The sequence below is a fragment of the Lithobates pipiens genome, unplaced genomic scaffold (genome assembly GCF_037356315.1).
Source record: "Lithobates pipiens isolate NorthernLeopardFrog02 unplaced genomic scaffold, aLitPip1_a1.2 Scaffold_25, whole genome shotgun sequence".
NCBI lineage: Eukaryota > Metazoa > Chordata > Amphibia > Anura > Ranidae > Lithobates > Lithobates pipiens.
This window is the reverse complement of record NW_027507787.1, coordinates 38,778,484-38,797,665: the sequence shown is the minus strand read 5'-3', so window position 1 is coordinate 38,797,665 and position 19,182 is coordinate 38,778,484. Positions and strand designations below refer to the sequence as shown.

Here is a 19,182-nt window from a genome sequence, read left to right as displayed (position 1 = left end):
ATGAGGAAGCAGGAAAGGTACTCTACTACAAGCTAGATTTGTTTTAAAATGGCTTTATTCGTATGTGTGTGCATACGTGCCTGTATGTGTGTCTGTATCAGTGAAGGCCCATCCATAGGGGGCACCCGGGCGCCGCTCCCCCCCCATGTAGTCAAAAAAATGTTTTTATTTTTTAAAAAATTTCTTTTAAATTTCCCTCCCTATGTGCACTGTATCCTGGCGCAGTGCAATATAGAAAGCGCCACGACTATGCAATCAAAAGATTGCAGACGAGGCTCTTCATTTGTCCAAAAAAAAGTGCTCTGTGGTGCAGCCGATTGCGCCACAGCTTCCCGCGCGATCGACTGGCCGAGCAAGTGCATAGACTTGCACTTGAGTGAGCTGTGGGTGGTGCTTCCGACGTCACTCAAGGAAGTGACGTTGGCACGGCACTTCTCTGTTCTGTCCCGACTCCCGCATGAGAGGATCAGGTAAGGGGCTTAAAAATTCAATCTTCTTGATTCTTCATTCAGCGCCGCCGCCAGTACCCCCTCCACATCCACAGGGTTACTATGGTGGTCGGCAGCATACCCCAACCCCCCTGCTAAACAAGATTTAAAGAATCTGTGTTATTATCGGTGATGGCAGCATACCCCCCCCCCCAAAAGAAGCTTTAAAAAAAAAAAGGGGGTTATTAATAATAATAATGCTGCCGACCACCTATAACAACCCTTATTTTTACAATCTTATTTAGCGGGGGGGGGTGGGGTTGTGGATAATTCTGCCGACCACCGCTATTAACCCTTTTTTTTTTTTTTTTTCGGGGGGGGGGGGGGGGGGTTAGGTATGGGGGTTAATGCTGCCAACCACCGATAATAACCCCTTTTTTATTTTTTTTAATCTGGGGGGTGGGGGGTGGGTTGGTATGCTGCCGACCACCGATAATAACTTATTATCGGTGTTTGGCAGCATACCCCCCCAAACAAGATTTAAAAAAAAAAAAAAAAAAAAAAAAAAAAAAAAGGTTATTATCGGTGGTCGGCAGCATTAACCCCCCCCAACAAGATTTACAGGTTGTAGATGTGTGCTAGTTACAGGTTGCAGAAAAGGTGCCTGATGTGGTTATACACAAGATAGGCATGATTCATCTGCTTTAGTAGAGCCCTGTGTATAATGTGCAGCCTGGTATATGATGTGCAGAGACCAGCGTATAATGTGCAGCCTGGTATATAATGTTGATTCGATGAGGGGTGTGGCTTGTGAGAAGTGGGAGGGGCCAAATCTGAGGGGCGTGGTCTTGCGCCCCCCATCCTAAAACTTCACCAGCCGCCACTGGTCTGTATGTATCTCTGTGTGTGTGTGTGGTGTGCATTTGTGTGTTACTTTTAACCAGACCCCCCCCCCCCCATTCTTATACCATCAGAACTGCTTTTGTGTGTGTGTGTGTGTGTGTGTGTGTGTTAGCAGCCAGGACTGCTGCTCCTCTGAAAAGCAATCCATACACAGATCGCTTTTCAGAGGCATTTGAAAGGTGGTAAAGAGGCATTATGTTGCTTCCTCACCACCTGTTTTAAGCCCGTAAATGCAGCATCACTAGTTGCAGTGCAGGCCCATTCACCCTGAGTATACCTCCCAGCTGCAGCCACAGCATGTGTACACCCTCAGCTGCTCCCTCTGCAGCTAAAGGGGGGGGGAAGTTGGGGCGTGGTAAAAACAGCTTAACCATGTGGTTTTACTGCCCCTCCAACAAGCCCGTGGTTCACATCTGCATGGCTGCATGCTGCGTGTAGTTCAACCCATGCATTTCAATGGGCTTCCCTACCCACAAAAAATGCAGGGAAAGATGTCCCTGAGCCTTTTTTTTTTTTTTTTTTAATTGCACTGCACAAAAAGCACCCCACGTTTCCAATGTGTGGGGTACCATTAAAAATTAACGGTACCCCGAAAGAGCAGAACATTCATCTGTGTGTTGGGAACGAGCGTGGCAAAGGCAAGAGAATTCTTGTTGGGCCAGGTATGAGTGCTCGAACTACCGAATTTTAATGGTTCAAAGAATGCCAGGCAAAATAGTTGGCCCTCACGCATGTTCACTTCATCAAGTCTGGCCCTCTTTGAAAAAAGTTTGGACACCCCTGCCTTAGTGGGAAGTGAGGGGGAATTTCTCTAATAGACTAAAAAAAAATAACTAGCAGGGTTTTTAAGTCTTCCTTGTATAACGGTGTACTGATTTATGTATTGTTTTTCTAAATACCAACACACTGCCAACATGTAATGTGGAAGTCATGGTGTCAGATCTTGTTCACGTGCAGAGGAATTGCATCCTAAAAAATATAGATTTTCAGTCAAGAAAAAATCCCTCTGAGCAGGTAGATATTTATCAATGCAATTTGTAATCTCCAGATAAGATGAAGCTAATTTCTGCCCCCCCAAAAAATGACATCCCTGGGATTTATGTGATATTTTGTGTAAACTGGCCTTTGCTAGTATCATGCAGAAGAAGAATAGATGGGCAGTGCATGCTGAGTGTGTAAATGATAGTACTGTTCAGCTGACCACTTGACAGGTTCCAAAAACCACGATTTGCCTCTGACTGTAATGACTTGCATTTTATTTTTATTTTTTTATTTCTCTGCACGCTTGAACAACTCTTGTCCAGATGAGTCCTCTTTAATGTTCACTATTTATTTTGTTCTACAGAGCTTTCTAAGTGGCTTTTTTGGTCCGATTTGTGAGATTGAAGTTGTACTGAATGATGCAGAAACCAGGAAGCTGTCTGAGATTAAAACAGAAGAAGGAAAACTAGAAAAGCACTATTTGTTCTACGATGGCGAATCTGTAGCAGGAAAGGTATGGTTTATGGTGTTTTATTTTTTGTATTTTGAATTGTACACTTTATGTAGTTTCCCTATAATGTAACCTTATAGTGCTGCTGTGTGGTTCGTGTGGGTTTTTTTTTTTTTTTTTCTTTTTTGCAAAGCATGCAGTTAGCCATAATGCATTGCACTTGTGGCAGTAAGTTCCTGTTTTTCCTTGCTGATTTGTCATGGACCGTAAATGTATGCTCATCAGTATTTGCTTATCTGTCTAGGTCAATATTGTCTTCAGGCAGCCTGGTAAAAGACTAGAACATCAAGGAATTCGTATTGAATTTGTCGGCCAAATTGGTAACGATTCTCTACTTTTAATATGATTCTGAATGTTGAACCCCTCTTCCTTTTATTTATTTTTGTTAAATGTATATAGCACATCAGTAAGTGTGTATGGAACAATTTAGGCAGCCCATTTATTTTTTTTTTTAAATGATCAGGTCTCCAAAGAAATTCAAATATCGATTCCCTGCAATAGAAGAAAATTTGTCTGTATGGGTGAATGTCTCCTACCTTCCGTTTTTGGTTTTTGAGGCAGACTCGGCCAGTCTCAGCAGTCTGTTAGACCCCTTTCACACTGGTGCTTTTTTGGGCATTTTTGTGCTACAAATGGCGCCTGAAAAACAACTCTCAAGCCACCCCAGTGTGACATGCCGATTTGCTTTCACACTGGGGCTGGGTGCTTGCAAGACAGGGGGGGAAAAAAAAAAAGTCCTGCAAGCAGCAGCTTTGGTGTGGAAGTGGTGTATACACCGCTCCTAAACTGCCCCTGTCATTGAAATCAATGGGCAGTGCTACCGAGTCCTGTAGTGACTTTGGGGTTGATGGAAGAAGCTTGGTGCACAGTTGAGAACACAGGTTTCCAACACTCCTGAAAGAATGTTGAATGTCAGAGACTGACAAATGGTGCAGTGCTGAAACGGAAGGAAGGTAGGAGACATGGGGGGGCTATTTACAAAAGGCAAATCCACTTTGCACTACAAGTGCAAACTGCACTTGGAAGTGCAGTCGCTGTAAATCTGAGGGGTAGATCTGAAATGAAGGGAAGCTCTGCTGATTATATCATCCAAGCTAAAATGCTGTTTTCCCCAATCGTCTTTCAGGACAGCCACCTTTGAGAGACACTGGCTCCTCCCCTCTTAGGAAACACCGCCTTCATTTTCATGATTTAAGCCTCCTCCTCCCTTCGTTCCTCAGTTATGGTGTTTCCTCCGGTGGGGAGACATCGCTAAGGAACCTTAGCTGAATTCGGTTGGTGAGACTGAAGCTATCCGAGCGGAGCCCCGGCCCCACTCGGTTACCCGACCGTCTATCGGTCGGCCCTTGACAGTCGGATCAGCGGGGAGCTGAAGCGTTCGTACTGTCTATACACCCTAAACTTCGCTTGGGGAAAGCAGGAAGTTTTACAGGGTCGTCCGTCCGTTCACCCGCGGGTGTTTTAACGGAACAGGCAGTCCGGTCGGCTGGGGAAGCTGAACTTTTGACTGACCTTTTTCTATATACGCACTCCAATCTTCGCTTGGGGAAAGCAGGAAGTTTTTGGGGAGGTTCATCCCTGCGTTTCGCCCAGTGGGGCGCTGCAACGAGGACGTCCAAGGCCCCCCTGTGTATCCAGTCGGCTGGGAGCCAGAGGCCGGACCGGTTGGCGGGCGACGTCAATTCCGGTGGGGGCGGACCTCTTCGTTGGATCCGCGTCTTCCGGTTCCGGACGCGGCACGTGGAGGGGAACCTAGCGTTCGGCTGGTGCAGCCTCTTTCTACAGTTGCACAGGTAGCTGTTGGAGGCACGTTCGTACCACTCTTCCTCAACAGGAGAATGTCCAAAGCAGTGGCTTCGGGAGCTCCAGGAGTAACGGCACCAGCCACTCAAAGGTAAAAGCCCTGGCGAGGGGTTCCCTTACCTTACAACCAGTAGCTCCACTGGTGTTTTTTCCCCCTAGGTGGTCGGGGGGAAGGGCAGTGCGTCTGGGATCCAGATGGAGATTGATCCTAGGGGAGGGCACTCCCGGTGGTCCTCTTAAGTAGTGCTGGTGTTTCTTTTTTTTTTAGGATTTTATGCTGCTCTTTTATCTCTAGGTCTCTGAAGGACATGAGCAAGTCTCCCCTTGGTTCTAGGAGGGAGCGTCCTTCATATAGAGCCTCTTTGGGGAATCCCTGGTTCAAAGGCACTTGGTAAAGAGTGTATTGAAGCACCGGATAGCTCAGTCAGACCTTTAACCTAAGGTTCCAGTGGCCTCAGAGGGTTCAGGTCCCTGTTTGAGCGCCATCAGGAAACAGGCAGCAGAACACGGTGCATATCTGGCGGCTTCTGGGAAGGTTCCAGTGGCCTCAGCTCCAGAGCACTCTTTCACCAGCACAGCAGAGTGTTCCACCTAACCCGATGGATGTTCCTCCTGCAGGTTAAGGGAGAGTCTAGAGGGTTCCAGAGAGGAAGTTGAGGAAGAAGTTGACAGTGCCGTCTCAGACTCCCAAGGGAATCTGATAAAGGTGAGGGCTTGGGTGGGGAACCCAAAAGAACCCCTCGATATAAACTTCCCCCTGGATGAAGTGGATAAGCTCTTGAGAGCTATTCATACCACTTTAGGAAGAAGGCATTGTCACCCCACGATCAGATGTACTAGGACCTGGGGGAAGCGGGTGTTCCCGGTTCATGCTGTCTTGATCGATGCCATCAGGAATGGCGGGGTCCCGAAGGAAAACCTTTCTTTTCTGGTGCATTAAAGCAAAGGTTTTTTCTTGGGCGGAAGAGGAAGCTCTTGTCTGGAATAGAATCTCCCAGGTTAGAGACTACCTTTCTTCAGACGTCCAGGCATACTGACCTGTCCTCAGGGACATGGGAATGCTTTCAGACCCTATGTTTGAAATGATGGACTCACTTCTGAAGGATGCATGGGCTTTTTCTCTTAAGAAAATATCTAAGCCTGCCATAGCGGCCACAGTGGTGGCTCATAATATGAAGTGTCGGCTTAGCCAGATTAATGCATGAAGCAATGACGGCAGAGGAGACTTTCTATCCTCCTTTCCCATGCTGCTTAAGGTGTTGGCATACGCTGCTTCGATTCAATCCAGGCGAATGTATGCAAGATCTTCGGCTCTGACCAACTCAGCCTGGAGGGCCTCAAGGCTGAAGACATGGCAGGGGGTCAAGGCATGGCAGGGGGACAAGGCGTCCAAAGCAAAGCTCTGGAATCCTTTTTACAGGAGGCTGCTGTTACTGCTACTGTTTACTGCAGTTTGGGCCAGGTCTTGAAGCAGGGCTAGATCGCACGGCTGATAAGAAAAAGGCCTTTCCCCTTAAGAAGAAATATGGGGAGCAGTAAAAAAGAGGCCTTCCTCCCCCAGTGGGAGATGATCACCTCCAATCAGTTTGTGTTGGGGATCATCGTAAGAGGTTACCGTTTGGAGTTTTCAGAACTCTCCTCTTTTGAGACTCCTTGTCACTGAGCTGCCAAAATGTGCCCTTCTTTCCTCTTCAGGAGTTAGAGGAACAGGAAGTGGTAATACAGGTCCCAGCAGGATATATAGAAAGGGCTCCTATTCTCACATTTTTGTGGTTCACAAGCCTTTGGGGAAAAAAGTTCAGGCTCATCCTGAACCTGAAATGTCTGTGTGTCTTAGTCACCTACAGATGGCTTTCGTTGGTTTTGGTCACTGGGTGAGGGCACCTCTTCCACCAAAACTGTTTCAGGGCATGGATAGTATGGATGCATACCTGCATATTCCCATTGCAGAGAACCACCAGCGTTTCCTTAGGCTGGCAGTGATAACTTCTGTAGGGGTGCTACACATTCAGTTCAAAGCACTTCCCTTTTGGGCTATCCCTTTCCTCCTCCTATCTTCACCAAAGTGATGGTAGATGTTCTGGCATTCCTGCGTCTCAGGGGAGTCTCGGTGATCGTGTGTCCTGAAGATCTTCTCCGGTTTGTACCTTCTCTGACGCAGTCGATTTGGGAGCAACAGGTAACAAAAGACCTGTTAGTGAGCCTGGGTTGGCCTCTGAACCTAGAGAGACCCAACTTAAATTCCTTACCAGGGGGTCACCTTCCTGGGGTAGGTGCTGGGCTCAACAGAACAAAAGGTCTTCCCTCCTTGGAGAAGATCCAGAAGATAGACAGAGCACTGTTGTTTCTCCAGGGCAACCGTCAAAAACTCAGTTAGGCAGGTTGAGTTTACTGACAGCCACGCTCCTAGCAGTTCAGTGGACGGGGTCATGTTACCGTCCTCTGTAAACTATTCATCTTGAAGCTTTGGGACCACAGTCAGGGGTCTTGGGACTCTTTGGTTCCAACTCAGGTAAAGAGGTCCCTTTGGGAAAGGGAGCACCTTTGTTACAAGACCTAGAATGGAGTTTCCCAGTATCCAGGGTGGTTACGATACCGATACGAACGGCTTAGGTTGGGGTACACACCTAGACTCCTGTTTGGTACAGGAAGGAATCTAAGAGATCCTCAAATTGGAGGGAGTTGAGAACAGTAGATCTGGTTCTCAGGACCTCTCAGAGTTCTCTGGAGACTTCATGTAAGAGTCGTGGAAACAATCCCTTGGCAGTGGCTTGCGTCGACAGGACGGGGACTCCTGGAGCGGATCCTTATGGGTCCTAGCGAAGGCCATCCTCAGATGGGCCGAATATTAAAATCCTGTCTTTTCAGTGATCTGTCTTGAAGGAGAGCAAATCCTGATATTAGATTTCCTCAGAGCAACCAGGTTCTCAAGCAGGAGGTTCTTCGAATGGATCACCCAGAGTTGGGGGATTCCTTGGATAGACCTCTCTTTTTCTCAAGGGAAAACGCAAAGGAAGCCATCTCCTGTTCCATGAACAGGGGAGATGGGAGGTCGGGAGCAGACACACTAAAGCACAGAGTTAGGGTTTCTCTAAGTGCTATGCTTTCTCCCCTCCCGTTCTGATTCCTGCAGGGTCAGGGAAGTTTTCAGGTGGAGATTACTACCTATTTTCTAATCACACCTCTTGGGCCCAGGAGGCCGTGGTTCTCCATTCTGAAGGGCCTGTCAGTAGAACCCCCCCCCCCGGGTTTTCCCGGTCTAGGAGTGTCCCTTCTCCCAGGGTCCAATCTGCGGTCCCCAGGTGGATTCTTGCAGCTTGGCTACTGAGAAGGAATTGCTGAAGGGCAAAGAGGTCTCAGACTGTTTAATAGCCACTCTTCTGAATTGCAGGTAAATAGAAACTCAGACCATTTTCTTGAAGGTATGGAGACGGTTCAACAGCTGATGCTCAGAGAACTCCTTCAATGTGCACAGCCTCGTAGCCGTTCTAGAGTTCCTGCAGTCAGGGGCAGATAAAGGTTTAGCCCCATAAACATTGAAGAGTCAGGTTTTCGCTTTTAGCGTATTCCTGGAAGGGCATCTAACATCAGACCTTGGTATAGTAAGGTTCCTAGAGCCTTAAGTAGGCAAAGACCAAGTCTTTGGTCGCCCCCTTCCCAGTCGGGGTCACTCATTAGTTTTACAGGTTCCCACAAAGGAACCTTTTTCAGCAATTGGAATCTGGCTGGTTATGGTTGATCACTCTCAAAACTGTGTTTTTTGTGGCGATCACTGCGGCAAGGAAAGTGAGTAAACTCGAAACCCTTTCTGTTAAGGCACTCCCTTTCCAGACCATTCAGTTTTTAAGATCATTCTGGCCTTTTTACCTAATGGTAGTCTCTAATCCTCAGAGAGTCCGAGAGATTATGCTGCCTATTTTTCGTTCAAAACCAGTGAGCGAACAGGAACACATCTTCTTGGACGTGTCCTTCATTATTTTGGTTACACAAAGCCAGTTCAGGAAGTCTGATTTACCTTTGGTGTTACTTCCAGGGGCTAGGAAGGGTTCCAAAGCCTTTAGACGTACGCTAACCAGATGATTAAGGTCAGCCATTGGGCAGACTTGCGCGGTTGGGGTATTAAAGCCTCCAGTTAGAATTAAAGCACACTCAGCCAGGACAGCGGCAACTCCGCAGACAATGTGGGCTGGTGTGTCTCCTGAACAGATCTGTAGAGCCGCAACGTGGTTCAAGTTTTCTACGTTCGTGAAGCGCTATAGATTGGATCTTCTCTCAGCCAAAGACCAAGCCCTTTGGTCACAAGGTGCTGCAAGCAGTAGGTCCCACCCTAAGACAGGGTACTCGCTTATCCTCTCAAAGGTGGCTGTCCTGAAAGACGATTGGGGAAAAATGGAATTACGTACCGGTAATGTCCTTTTCCAGGAGTCTTTCAGGACAGCACCGGTTCCCACCCAAGTTTTTTGCAGATCATCGGGAACTCATTACATGAGGCCGTCAGGTAAGACTTAAAGGTTTGTTTATTTGACGTGTTCTTGTGTCTCCCCAGTTGGCCGGAGGTACTCTGGAAGAACTGAGGAACGAAGGGAGGAGGAGGCTTAAATCATGAAAATGAAGGCGGTGTTTCCTAAGAGGGGAGGAGCCAGTGTCTCTCAAAGGTGGCTGTCCTGAAAGACTCCTGGAAAAGGACATTACCGGTACGTAATTCCATTTTTTTTTATTTCCTTGCATGTCCCCCTCAGATACACACAGACTTTACTTCCAAGTGCACTTTGCACTTGCACTGCAAAGTGGATTTGCCTTTAGTAAATATCCCCCATGGCCTGTGAGTGCTAACTCTGCTACTGCAGAGAACTGACTTTTTGCTAACATATAGCTTCTAAGCCTTGTGTGTTTGAGCATGATATGGGCATTGGGCATACATTGTACATTGTCTAAAATATTGTAATGAGATATTTGGTGTTTCGTTTAAATTATTTTGTAATGAAGTGTTTTTTTTTTTTTTTTGTTTTGTTTGTTTGTTTCCCCCCTTTCCTATATTTGTCCTAATGACCATTGACTTGTAATTAGAACAATAATAGAGGGTAAATCTTCCAATGGGGGCATTTGTGCCAGTGACAAATGTCTGAGGCTTTTCCTCACTTCTGTTGCTGCCTGTAGGGGACAGGAAGCGAAAAGTAATCTTAATGGGGCACTGAAAAAAAATCTTATGGGTATTTACCTCCTACTCTTTTACAAACAAGTTTTGCCTATACATGGCCTAGTGGGAATGTCTTGCCCACTGCAGCAGCTGTACTTGGATTAGTGTTTCTATAGGCTGCATTTACTTTGTATATAGTAGGGTCTGCCTTAATCGCTAGACACAGTACAGTAGATCTGTGTGCTACAGAATTTTGGTCACCTGCAGTATGACCATCGTTTGTGTTCAGCTGTAGGTTGTGGCAGTAATATGTTTGGCTGAAAAGGAATGCAGCTGCAGACCCAGAGGTAAATAACCAGATGGTGTGTGTGCTTTATCATGCCTACCTCCACCCAGCATTAAAGTGGAACTATAGGCAAAATCGAAAATTACATATATGATGTAGTCTGTTAATAGCATTAATGATATTGCATGTTGATCCTTCCCGTTAGTCTGTAACTTTTTCAAATTCCTTTACCACACTAAGCTGTCCGGTTAAAGTGGTAGAGGGATATGAAACACCATTTAACACACTGACATGAGTTCTTACAGTGGTCAGCTTTCATTCATCTAATTAAAACCTTTATCCCAAAAGGTAAAAACAAACTTTGTGTAACTGCTCAAAAAGCCTAATGTCAGCTAATGCTATGCTTTCTACATGTTGACTGTATTGCGTTTCAAGGGTGGCTAGGTTACTTTTCCATGGGTACAGTGGAGGCCTTAGTGTAGCCACCCTAAGCCATTTTGTGTTCACTCTTTATAGATGCACTGGACTGCCATTCATTCTTAAACCCTTAGTGCTAGCACTTGGCTCCACCGATAACTGTGCAAAGCCACCATTCAATTTCCCTACAGCCACGTTTCTTAAAAGGTGCAAGCTCAACGACCCCCCACACCATTTCCTTTTCCTTTTTTTTTTTTTATTTTTTTTATTTATTTTTTTTTTTTTATTGTTTTGGTTGCGGGAAAATGCAGGAACAGCAGCCCACTTAAATGAATAGACTGCTGTGCCCACGCAAACCTGCAAAAGTGTAAACCTAACACAGGAAATGAGCTGCTGGCTGGATCACCAGATGAAAAAACCCTAAAAAAAGAGAACCAATGCAGCTTTTGGGTTAAAATGCACCTTTTTAAATTTTAGTGTTCTGTGCTTTTAGCTTAAAATCACATTTTGCATAATGTGTATAAAGTCTTAAACAATTTTATACAGTTTTACAAAAAATCTTTTTTTCTATTCTAGAACTTTTTAATGATAAAAGTAATACACACGAGTTTGTCAACCTTGTCAAAGAATTGGCTTTACCTGGGGAGCTGACACAAAGCAGAAGTTATGACTTCGAATTCATGCAAGTTGAGAAGCCTTATGAATCCTACATAGGTTCAAATGTTCGGTTGAGGTATGCGTTCTTATAAATATTAATTTTCTTATTGGTTTCTCTATGCAATACTTTAATGTTTGTTCTTGCTTGGCTCCCTGATTAATATGAGCATGATTTTGTTTTGAAGGTACTTTCTTAAAGTTACAATAGTCAGGCGCCTTTCAGACTTGGTGAAAGAGTATGATCTGATTGTTCACCAACTCGCTACATACCCAGATGTCAATAACTCTATCAAAATGGAAGTTGGAATTGAAGACTGTTTGCACATAGAATTTGAATACAATAAATCTAAGTAAGTATTCAGGCTACTGGGGCTAAAGCCTAGCGCACACCATCCTTTATCTTTTTTTTTTTTTTTTTTTTTGTTCAACCCAGCGGCTTGAACAAAGAAAAAAACTGACGGGTCTGGTCGGAGCCACTATACAAACAATCAGATGTTGGTACAGTGATCTCCCCCTGCTGAACTATTGTGTTCTGACAGGGGAATGCCCTCCCTCCAAGAGGACACTCCAGTCAACTGATTGGGAGCCTGTCGGCCACAGAACCTGGCCCGGCTGCTATATATATATATATATATATATATATATATATATATATATATATATATATATATATATATAGAACCTGCCCATTGTCGGCTGGTATTTGGCCCATGTGTACTAGGCTTAAGGACAGGTTGTGTGAAAATGCAGATTCTAAGGACAAAACTCAATTTAGCCCCTGTGTACAGCTACCCTAAGTCCAGCCTGGGGCTAGACCTTCCAGCATGAATTGTACCTCTGGTCATTCTTTTCTGTGGCTGTTGCCATTTTAATCAACAGCAGCTGTTGACATGTAAAAACTGTAATGTTAGGGTGGGAAATCTACACTGCAAATGTGTAACCTCTCTTTTCAAATATACTGGCCTTGTGTAGGTGCATGTAAGATGTGCCTGCATATGTGTGGGGTTTAGATAAAATCTACTTGCTTTAGGGAAAGAATACTATTTTGTAACCCTGCACTACCCCAAAAAAATGCATATTTCTATTAATAAACAGTAAAATCTGTTGGAGGTCTTTAGTCGTTATCCATGTGAATTCAGTTGGTGGCGTCTATAGTGTGATCTTTTGTTTAGCTTTCCTCTGGATGATTTATACCGGCACGTTTTTGTTATAGGTATGCTATTGTGAAAATTATCAGTTGGTATAACTGAGGATATTTATTGGTGTTTGTTCCATCTTTTCCCAGATACCACTTAAAAGATGTTATTGTGGGAAAGATCTACTTCCTACTGGTCAGAATAAAAATCCAACATATGGAATTACAGTTAATAAAAAAGGAAATTACTGGAATAGGTAAAGGACTTGTTTGTGTGTTTTGGTGTCCCTTTTTTTTAATTTATTTTTTAATTTAAAGTTTACAGGGAAGCAGATATTTCATTGGGCTTTAATGGTGCCAAGAGAAAAAAAAAAACAGTTGATAATATATAAACATCAGTTTATTTGTACATGATTAAAATCAGACCAATAAACTCTATCGCATGCAATATATAAGGTCAATTGTATGTTTTACATAAACAGTGATGACATGGTATTTGTTCCTGACATGTTTCGCAGATTAGGGCTTCTTCAGGGAATTTAAAAAACACTACTGATATGTAGGCCAAATCAAAAGTCAAAATATTCAATCTTTGATATAATGAATTATACAATACAGATCATTACATTAATTTCCAGATGACAAATTGTTTTTATTTACTCTGTCCAGCCATTCCATGCTTACCCAATTGGCTGCCTATGGTCACCAACCAAGCCGTCTGCAAATTTTAGGGAAGAGGGCGCCATATGGCCACAGAAGAGACACCAAGACCAAGTTAAGATGTCAATATTCACTTTATGGATATTTGTCTATCTGATGGATATAGAAATTAAATACCCGCAATGCAGGCTAAAATAGCCTGGTTACAGATTCACACAATGTTTAGGTGGTAAGGAGATTTAGCGCCTGATTTTTATAACCAAAGCCAATACCCAGTGTAAGATCAACTGAAAGAAGGAGGTGAACAATCATATATTGTGTGGTACCATATTTGAGGTAACTTCCAGCATCCACAGCTAATGGCTCAGCATTGATATTTATAAAGAGAACAAAATTTGCTTTTGTAATTATTTTAAAATTATGTATTATTTATTCTTTGGCACAATTACTAATTTGTTACTGTTTATCCCGGCAATGCTGTACAAGTCCTATTAACTCCACTACATACACTGACACACAGACACTGCTTGTCAAAATGAACAGAGTAAAGCTATCTGGCAAGGATTTCTTCAGCTATTCTATCAAGTAACATTGAAACGTCACATTCTAACGACCCAACCAGACAACTGTGCACATTACCTGGAAACATGCTGTTGCAATGTATAGGTCGCCCTTGTGGCTCCAGCAGAATGATTGCTGGAGATGCTTGCTTTTGTGTCTCCCACTTGGCCGGTGTCTGACGTGTATGTGTTGATGCACATGCGCCGAGGTCCAGATCCTGGAACTGACTACATCACCCAGGAGGCCTTGCGGGTCCACCCAGTTGGAATGGCGTTGACAAGCAGGAGGCGTGCCTCCACCAATGGGAGCACATCTACGTCTATGCCAGCAATGGGCTCACCCTGAACGGCTCATTTAAAGCTTGCCTTGCACTAGAAGCAAATTTCTTTAATTTAGGTTCACATCTCTGCATTTTAAATGCGTTTTACATGTTTTTAGACGTTACGATTGAACTTTTATATAGTAGAATTTTATTTATTACAAGAATTACCACAATGTGGATATAACCCACTGTGGATATTGTATATAGTGATATAAACGTGAACCTTTATAACACACAAAACTGTGTAAATGATCTGAAAAGGATAAAATAAACCATATATGAAACACCAAAACAGTGTGTGTGTTTATATATAACACATATATATACACACACACGCACTGTTTTGGTGTTTCATATATGGTTTATTTTATCTTTTTCAGATCATTTACACAGTTTTGTGTGTTTTATAAAGGTTCACGTTTATATCACTATATACAATATCCACATTGTGGTAATTCTTGTTATATATATATATATATATATATATATATAATATACACACATTTTTTATTTATTTTTTTTATTTCAATCAAAGTCCAAATAGTCCTTTTTAGTGTATATTACTAAAAGTGCACAAAGATGTTCAAATCCAAGTGACTTCATAAGATACATAAGCAGATGTAAACATCCACAGGGGACAGTCCCAAACGTGGTTCTCAAACAGAAAAACACCACCGTGATGAGGAGGAGGCTTACCAGTTAGTTTGAACCTGGTGAGGCTTACGCCGCCCAAGTCAAACAAACAAGCTTTATCAATTAGATGAATCCGTCAGATATTCATATCCCAAAATCTTCAGAAGCTGGCACCATACATTTCCCAGATGTCAAATGGGGAGTAAACGTTCGGTGGTTCACGTATAAAAAAAATGAAAAAACTCACATAGCATAACCCTGTTTTAAAATTATTTTAATGTAAAAAAAAAAAGTAGATTACTCACATTTCCATAAATGTAAACAGCAGATAAATTAGTAGTAAAGCGATGTCTGTCTATTGGTAGGTCAAGCCAACTCGTTTCGTGATCACACCACAGATGATGACTGAGTCGAAACGCATTGGTGGGACCTACCAATAGACATTGCTTTACTACTCATTTATATGCTGTTCACATTTATGGAAATGTGAGTAATCTACTTTTTGTTTAAGGACTATTTGGACTCGTGTGTGTGTGTGTGTGTGTGTGTGTGTGTGTATATTTTATACACGCGCACCCTGTTTTGGTGTTTCATATATGTTTTTTTATATTTTTTCAGATCATTTACACAGTTTTATATTATGTGTTATAAAGGTTCACGTTTATATCACTATACATAATACGTTGTACTATATTGGAAAAACAAAAACTGGATGAGAGGGCAGTAAGTTAAGTTAAAAAATTGACATACCTTTTTCCCAGCTTCTGAATTGCAGGGGGTGACATCGCCATCCTTCTGCCACAATCCTTTGGAGTAGCCTAAATCTCGATGGTGATACAGCATAGTGCAGAATCCATCTTTTAGCAGTGTTTGGGCTACTCCACATTTCCTGGTATCTCTCCAGGAGGATGGCAAGATCACCCTTGCCTAGGTGCTGCTGTGGAAGGGTAAGGTTGTATCTGAAAGGAAAAATAAGATATAAAATAGCTAGATGTAAGCCTAAATTCACAAAGTAGTAATCGCCTAATTCAATGCCTCCTCCAGGCAAGGTTAGACAAATTTGAAGGAGAGTTGGGGGAATTTTTAAGTGAAGGTGAAAACTAGTGTTTTCTTGCACTAACAGCAATAAGAAGGACCCAACCTAGTTATAATTGTTTTGCTGCATTGGCTACCCGTTTCCAGGAATGTACAGCTCTACGTTCAAAGTGTGTTTTAGTGTAAAGGAAATATTTGCATCCATTTTTGTGTATATATCATTAAAGTAATCCTGGGAATCTCAGGTCTTCAAACCTAAAAAGAGTAGTGCTGCTCTTTTACACAAGTTCATTAAGACAGGAAGATGGCATTTGCCAACTATAGCTAAGTAAATTCTCTGGCTAGTTGGCTGCTGTTAACAGTACAGGAATCCACACCTGTATCAGAAAAACGCTCAAATTTGCCAATCAATCAAGTAAACAAAAATGGGTTTTTAATGACCTAGGTAGGGGCTGCTGTAGCGTGAACCAAACCACTATTGTGAATGAGCTCTAATTTGACAGGTGACAGATTCCTCTTCCATTAGAACCTGTTTTTTATCCAAATATAATTTACAGCAGCTGCCACAGAGGATTATTGAAACTACATTATAAAGAGCTGGTCTTTATCAAGTTGTAGTCTGTTTCATGCAGAAACCCCTGCAGGAAAAAATATTGTGGTTGTGTTTTTGTGTTTTTTTTTTTTTTTTTTCATAAGAATCATGCCATGCATGGGAATTCTATTAGACACCCTGTCAATGGGTGTTTGGTTACATCAAATTTGTTTTGCATCCCACAAAAGCTATGCAAAACTTTGAAGCAGCTGAAATGCATGTCAAAGATTCTAAGTTATTGTTCTAAAGTATAATACGCTTTTCAAACTGAAGCCAACATAAGCCCAAAGCCTATGAACACAGGGCCTGGAACTTGTTCAGTCCTGTGGAACATGAATAATATATTTTATTTTTCAGGTCCTAGTACTACAACTGAAACAGAAACTGTTGCAAAATATGAAATTATGGATGGGGCACCTGTAAAAGGTAATATGTGTGGAATTAGTTATTACTTGTGAATAAACGTTTAATTTATGTGTTTTTTTTTTTTTTTTTTTAAAGTGCCACTGTTTCTTAACATTAACCAAAGCTCTTTACTTGTGACTTGCTGTAACAGTCACAATATAGCCCCAGTGCATAGTTAAAAGCTATAGTCTCTGTTATGGACATGGGCCATGCTTCACAAGCCCAAACAAACGTAACTGATGTACACAGGGGGTGCTCAGTATGCCCGCTACCTCATCCCCTCCTCTTCTTTCTGCATCTTTTGGCAATTCTTGGCTGTCAAAATGACAGCCCATAGTTGGGCTATGATGTTTAAAAAAAAAAACCTTCAAAGGCCTCTTGCACACGGTACTAATGTTCGAACATTAGCATTTCTGAATGCCATTTCTGACATTTTTATTTTAGGTGTTTTTGTATTTATTTGGGGCTGTGTGTTTGCGTGTACAGGCGCAAAATACTTTCTTGGAAACAGTGCTTATAAACACCATTCATGCTAGAGTGCTACAAAGTAGCATTGTTACTTTTTTTTTTTTTTTTTTTTTGTGCTTTACAGCTTCATCTGCAGATCAAAGGGCTAAGCTTCGGTCTGCATATCATGTCAGTTAAAGCAACCTGACAGACAAAAAATGGGGGGTGGTGGTGAATGAACCCCTTAGTAAAACCTTTTCCTTTACAGGGTAGATAGAATAGGCTTAGAATAGCTGTGGGAGTAAATTTAATTATAGTTAGTGGTTTGACGCTTTAAATAATGGCAAAGTTAATACTGTATGGTAAGGCCCATAGCAGAAATGTAACAATTTCTCTGGCCCATAGGGGTATACAGGTGCGAGAGCCAAAATGTCATATATTGGTACAATGCTGCGTCTATCTCCCACCAGCTCTAAGACTGAGAACCAAACGATCAAACACAGCTGATCGCTCAGTTCTCACAGCTCTGAACAGAGAGTTGGTGATGTTCTCTGTTTCTATGTTAATGCAGTCGGGTGGTCGATACGGGTTCCATTTTTGGCAGGCGCTACAAATATGTCATTACTTTCGATCCCTGGGACCACCGGTGAACTTTAGACGCCAGTGGACAACGTTTAAATCGTACTGCGAGGACAAAAGTCCTCTCCCTTGTACTCTCTAAGATCTATGCTTTGCTAATAACAAATTGTAAAGAGCTCTTTAATAGAATGGAACCTTTCCCTAAAATCATCTATTTTGTACTCTTATTCAGGAGTTGAATTATAAATTAACATGTTGGTACCGTACACCATCGGTTCTTCGTAGGTTCTATCCAGAGGTCTCAGACATTGCTGGTGATGCCGAGAGGGACAGGGATCCATATTCCATATCTTCTGGCTATGCCCAAAGATTAAACAGTATTGGTCAGAAATTCAGAAGATCTCTCAAAAAATTTCACCAATTTTCCAATACTGAAGGATCCTGCCTTCTTCCTGTCCACTACTCACAAATTCCAACTGGGACATTTAGGAAATTGATACTCTCACTTGGTTAATGCCGCTAACGCCTGTAATACTATGTGCTGGAGGGACCCTAATCCTCCCTCCATTGCTATGTGGCTTAACAAAGTGAGGAGTATCCATGCCATGGAAGATCTAGTGTTTACGGCTCAGGACAGAAGGGAAGAATATACCAAAACATGGTCTTATTGGAATGTTCATAAATTCAGAAGAAGGGAAGTCCCTACTGGAGAGCTGCTCTGTGGACTAAGGTCCTCCTGCTCTTGTTCTTCCCCCCCCCCCCCTTTTGTTTGTTTTTGTTCTTTTAAAAGGAAAGAGCTGAAGTGTTTATCCAACCAAACTCCGGTATATTATTTTTAGTGGAATCTTTAGTAGAGATAAGAAAAATAATGCAGGTACTAGTGAGGTCAGAATGTATTTTTTATTTCTGTGAACTGCACTATAATATGTTTTGAAATGTCTCTGTATTAAGGGATAATGTATCTATTTTGTGGAATACTGTTTTTTGATAAATGCACATTTAAATAAAAAAAAAAGTTGGTTATTGCTGTGCCCATCGGGGAAGATCAACCCTAACTATTGTCCTGGCGACAGAATGTGATGGGAAATCCAAAATTGTACATTTGTTACTGGAACAGAAGTAGAGAGGATATCTTCCAATGGGGATGTCTGTGTTAGTGATAATTTTTAAATGTGGCCTTTACCTTCACTTTGGGGAGAAATAAAGGGAAATTGTTAAAATCCTATGTTTACTGGACAGTAGTGAAATGTATCCAGTGAGACACGGCCCTAAACCCTGCCAGAGGTTCTACCCTTCCGCTTTGGCCTTAATGGCTGAATTTGCTTATAAACATTTAAGCCATTTGTATGTGTGCCCAAATCTGTTTAGAAGTGTGTGTGTGTGTGTGTGTTATATATTTTCAGAAAAGTGGGTACACCCCTCCCATTTTGGCAAATATATTCCAGGGGCGGCCGGTGAGCTATATGCTCTGGGGCGCACATATGACCGGGCTACTGCTGTCTGTGTCAGTGTGCCTTGGCCAATAGCCACCCCGTACTGCTCGGGTGATGGGTCTGTGGTAGCATGCGTCCAGCAATGTCGACAGGAAGGGTAAGTACGGCTCTCCCTGCCTCGGCAGGATGGAGCAGCTGGGCATTCCCTGGGAGGTCGGCTAGGGGGTCTCTCACTCTCCCTAGCCCGCCCCCTCCCC

The 19,182-nt window shown here is 42.8% G+C and overlaps 1 protein-coding gene across 1 annotated transcript in view; it reads left to right on the top strand.

Moving 5' to 3' along the window:
- Positions 1 to 19,182, top strand: part of VPS26A (VPS26 retromer complex component A) — a 41,308-nt gene that overhangs the window by 13,401 nt on the left and 8,725 nt on the right. The window contains 6 exon segments of the mRNA XM_077454281.1: positions 2,677 to 2,826; positions 3,068 to 3,143; positions 11,043 to 11,199; positions 11,309 to 11,473; positions 12,409 to 12,515; positions 16,419 to 16,487. Of these exon segments, the coding sequence (XP_077310407.1) occupies positions 2,677 to 2,826; positions 3,068 to 3,143; positions 11,043 to 11,199; positions 11,309 to 11,473; positions 12,409 to 12,515; positions 16,419 to 16,487 (724 nt within the window).